This window comes from Bubalus bubalis, chromosome 4 (genome assembly GCF_019923935.1).
Source record: "Bubalus bubalis isolate 160015118507 breed Murrah chromosome 4, NDDB_SH_1, whole genome shotgun sequence".
NCBI classification, from domain to species: domain Eukaryota; kingdom Metazoa; phylum Chordata; class Mammalia; order Artiodactyla; family Bovidae; genus Bubalus; species Bubalus bubalis.
Window position 1 is genome coordinate 130,599,568 of NC_059160.1, and position 4,449 is coordinate 130,604,016.

The 4,449-nt window shown below is 39.6% G+C and overlaps 1 protein-coding gene across 1 annotated transcript; it reads left to right on the forward strand.

The window, feature by feature from the left end:
- Window positions 1–731: 731 nt before the first annotated feature.
- Window positions 732–1,947, forward strand: LOC123465720 (zinc finger protein 551-like; the record flags this gene model as incomplete). Its single annotated transcript, XM_045165525.1, is given in 3 exon segments — window positions 732–905; window positions 988–1,150; window positions 1,472–1,947. Coding segments are annotated over 3 exon segments (813 nt in total), but the record flags the coding sequence as incomplete, so codon positions are not given.
- Between the last annotated feature and the right edge of the window lie 2,502 nt (window positions 1,948–4,449).

Consider the following 4,449-nt stretch of genomic DNA (forward strand, 5'->3'; position numbering starts at 1 on the left):
AGTGTAGGGAATGTGAAAAAGTATTTTATTTCAGTGCAGACCCTCAACAGTACCAGGAGCAGCACATGCAAGAGAAACCATTCATAATCAGTGTGGACAGGCCTTCATTTGTGAATAGTTACAATTTCCATGTGTCAGAGAAACCTTTAACCAGCAAGGAAGTTGGGCATGACTTCTGAGCCACCTCAGAATATCTGAAGCAACAGGTCAGTCACACTGGGGAGAAGCCAAATACAGTCACCTACTGCATGGAAACTTTACAAAGCAAAAAAAGTCATTGTACCAGGGGAGAATGCAAGAAAGTCTTCAGCCCCAAACACACACTTGTTCAGGACCAGAGTGCCTACACTGAAAGGGAGTTTTGTGTGCAGTAAATGTGGGGGGAAATTCAAGTATAGATCCTCATTTGTTGTGCACCAGAAAGTCCACACTGGTGACAGGCTTTATGAGTGTGGTCACTGTGCAAATCTTTTAGAGGAAGTTCAGCCCTCATTCAACATCAAAAAATCCATACTAGGGCAAGGAAGTACAAGTGCAGCAAATGTGGGAAATCCTTTAGCCAAGAATTTGTCCTCATTTATCCTCAGAAGAGTAACATTGGAGAAAATTGCCATGGGTGCTATCATTGTGCACAGTCTTCTGGCCATAGCTCCGTATTTATTCAGCAACAGACAGTTCACACTGGATAAATGAGTTATGAATGCCCTGAATGTAGAAAGTTCTTTAAATGAAAATCTGATGTAATTGAACACTGGAGGGTTCATACAGGAGAAAAGCCTTATGAGTGCAGTGAATGTGGGAAATCTTTTACTTCTAGCTTTGCCCTCCATTGTCATCAGAGAGTTCACACTGGAGAGAAGACTCATAAATGTGGGGAATGTAGGAAGTCTTTACCTCTAGCTCTGGCCTGCATTATCAACAGAGAATTTACGCTGGAGAAAGGCCATATGAGTGTACTGATTGTGGGAAGTCTTTTACCCAATAAAGCACCTCATTATACACCGAAGAATTCACACAGGAGAAAGGCCTTATGAGTGCAGTGAATGTGGGAAATCCTTTAGCCATAAATCTTTCCTATCTCAACACCAGAGAGTTCACACTGGAGAAAGGGCTTTTGAATGTAGTGAACGTGGGAAATCTTTTACCTCTGGTTCTGCCCTCTGTTATCTTCAGAGAGTTCATACAAGAGAAAAATCTTACGAGTGCAGTGACTGTGGGAAATCCTTTACGAATGGACCAATACTCATTTGACACTGTAGAGTTCACACATGAGAAAGGCCTTATGAGTGCAGCAAATGTTTTACCTCTAACTCTGCCCTCCATTGTCATCAGAGCGTTCACACAGTAGAAAGGACTTTCGACTGAAGTGAATGTGGGAAATCTTTTAGGGATAGTTCTCAACTGAATAACACCAGAGAGTTCACACTGGAGAAAAGCATTATGAATGTACTGATTATGGGAGATCCTTTAGCCAGATTTTCATACCTCTCTAAACACCAGAGAGTTCACACTGGAGAAAGGCCTTATGAGTGCAGTGAATGTGAGAACTCCTTTACTTTTGTCTATTCCCTTGGCTATCATTAGAGGGTTCACAATGGAGAATGACCTTATAAGTGCAGTGACTATGGGAAATCTTTTACCAATAGCTCAATACTCATTCGACATTGGAGAGTTGATACAGGAGAAAGGCCTCATGAATGTAGTGATTGTGGGAAATCCTTTACCCAAAGAATTCACCTCATTATTCATCAGAGAGTTCACACAGGAGAAAGACCTTATGAATGCAGTGAATGTGGGAAGTCTTTTACCTCTCGTTCCACCCTTCATTATCATCAGAGAGTTCACACAGGAGAAAAGCCATATGACTGCCTCAAATGTGGGAAGTATTTTAGCCAAAAATCTAACCTCTCTCAGCACCAGAGAATTCACACTGGCAAAAGGCCTTAGACGTATAAGGAATGTATAGTTTCCTTGTTCAGTGTAATGACACTGGACCAAACTGTGAGACATTAATTGTCTCATAAATCCAAACACTAAGAGTAAAGAGATTCTTCATAATTACATGAAGTGAGTGTAACTGTGTTTCACACTAATCTGCTCTTGATAGATTAACATCATTTCCAGTTTCTGTCACCATATCCATTTCATCTCTAACCTGGCAGGTCTCCAAAGTATGCATTAGTCACTACCCCAGAAAGCTCAGGGAGGTCCACTCTGTTCTCTCATTTGTTGGAGGAAATTAGGATTAGCCTGAATCCTTGGGATGTCTTCCTTCCCTTGCAGAACAGCTTGTGCATGGGCCTGATGCAGTATTGGCCCAGAGAACGTCAGGAGTTCATCTGGCAGCATGCAGAGAAGGACCACAATTTCCAGGGACATGTTGGTATGAAGATACTTGTGATGAATTTTTCTAGTCTCCGAGTCACCAATTAAGAATTTCCAGGGATTGCTGGCATATCTGCCTGACCATTGCTTTGGTTTGTACCATAACAAAGACTTTACTGTTTAAGTCCTCCTTAATCTTGGACGTTCCATTTACCATGTAGTGTGTTTTATAAACAGAATTGGGCTCTACAAGCATGAAGAGGTGTACAAATTTCATGTGGGTATCAAAATTTCTGTGCCTCAGAGGAATCAATACAGAGGCAGAAATTAACTTACTAGTTTTTGCCAAATTTGCATTTCTGCCCATTGCCTCCTGTGAAAGACTGCAGAGCTTTCTTGTCCTCACTTCAGGCCTGGATGTTATGATGAGTTTCAGGAGACTTAGATCACCCTGAGGAGGGGTCAGGTGTGACAACATAACTGCTTCTGGGAGCAGCATAAATATTTTCTCTTGTTCACAGGGGATGTCAGCAGTGCTGAGGGGAAAATTTCCCCCAGGTCCTACCAAGAGCAAGGCAGGTAAAAAAGAATAAAGACAGAAAAAAAGGAAAATCTAGCCCACAAATTTATCTGTGACCCAGGTCACATTCCTGTTGGCTCAGGTGGAAGGTCCTTCAATGCTCACTCTATTTGCTATCTTTGAGGTAAAACTGATCTACAAAGGGCCTGAGAAAGTGGAATGAATGTAGGATTACCAAACTTACTTTCCAGAAAGTTGGACATAGAGTTTTTTTTTTTTAATCATGAATCATTTCAAAAGCTATCTGATGAGTTCTGAAACATGTATGGAAGTAAAAGCATGATCACAGTGATGGTAATGACTATGTTAGTGAAGTGAAAGTGAAGTCGCTCAGTCGTGTCCAACTCTTTGCTACCCCATGGACTGTAGCCTATAAGGATCCTCCATCCATGGGATTTTCCAGGCAAAAGTGCTGGAGTGGATTGCCATTTCCTTCTCCAGGGGATCTTCCCAACCCAGGAATCGAACCTGGGTCTCCCGCATTGCTGGCAGACGCTTTACCGTCTGAGCCAGCAGGGAAGATTCCAATGACTATGTTACTGTATATTAATTTCATGACCTTTTATACTCTCTCTTCTTGCCCTCCACAGCCCTCCATGTAACCACTGGTTTATTTTCCATTATAATAGATAATTTTTCATTTTCTAGAATTCAAATGATGGAAATCAAAGTATTCACTCTTTCTCCTGCTTTTATTTATGTTGCATAAATACTTGAGTCATCAATAATGTATGAGCAGCTCATACGTTTTTTTCTAAGAAATATTCCTGTTTTTGGACATACCACTATTATCCATTCATTTGCTTATGGACATTTGCTGTTTTCCTAATTTTTCACTATTGAAAAAAAAAAGCTGGTAAAACATTTGTGTATAATACTTTATGTGGATATATGTTTCATTTATCTTTTCTTCAATAACTCAGAGTGCAAGGTGTGAGTCATAAGATAGGTGAATGTTAACTTTAACAAATTAGCAAATTATGATCTGAAATAATTATTCCTTTTTTTTTTTTTTGTCACACTTCATGGCTTTGGGGATCTTAATTTCCCAAGTAGGGATTGAACCTGGGCCCTGAGCAGTGAACACCTAGGTCCAGGCACTGGACTGCCTGGGATTTTTTTTTTTTTCCCATTCTTCCCAGCAGTGTTTGAGAGGTCCATTTCCTCCTGTATCCTAGTGAATACTTCACTTGGTCAATCTTTTTTTTTTAAGGAAGCTGTCACTTTAATATATTGTATATATATCTATATCTATCTATCTATCTATATATCTCTTTCTACACATAGGGTAGAGGATAACCTTCCAGGTTATTAGTGTTTTTATTAGGAATATGCTTATCTTTATTTTTTAATTATTATTTTTCTTCTCATCCATTATTGTTAACTTTAACCTTTTTGATGTTTGTCATGCTATCTCACTGTTGTTTTATTAGCATTTACCTAAGGATTAATGATCAGTTTTTTCAGATTGTATCTACTATCTCTATATCTTTAGTGAAATGTTCATATTTGCCACCTAGTCTATGAATTTTGGCTATTTTCTT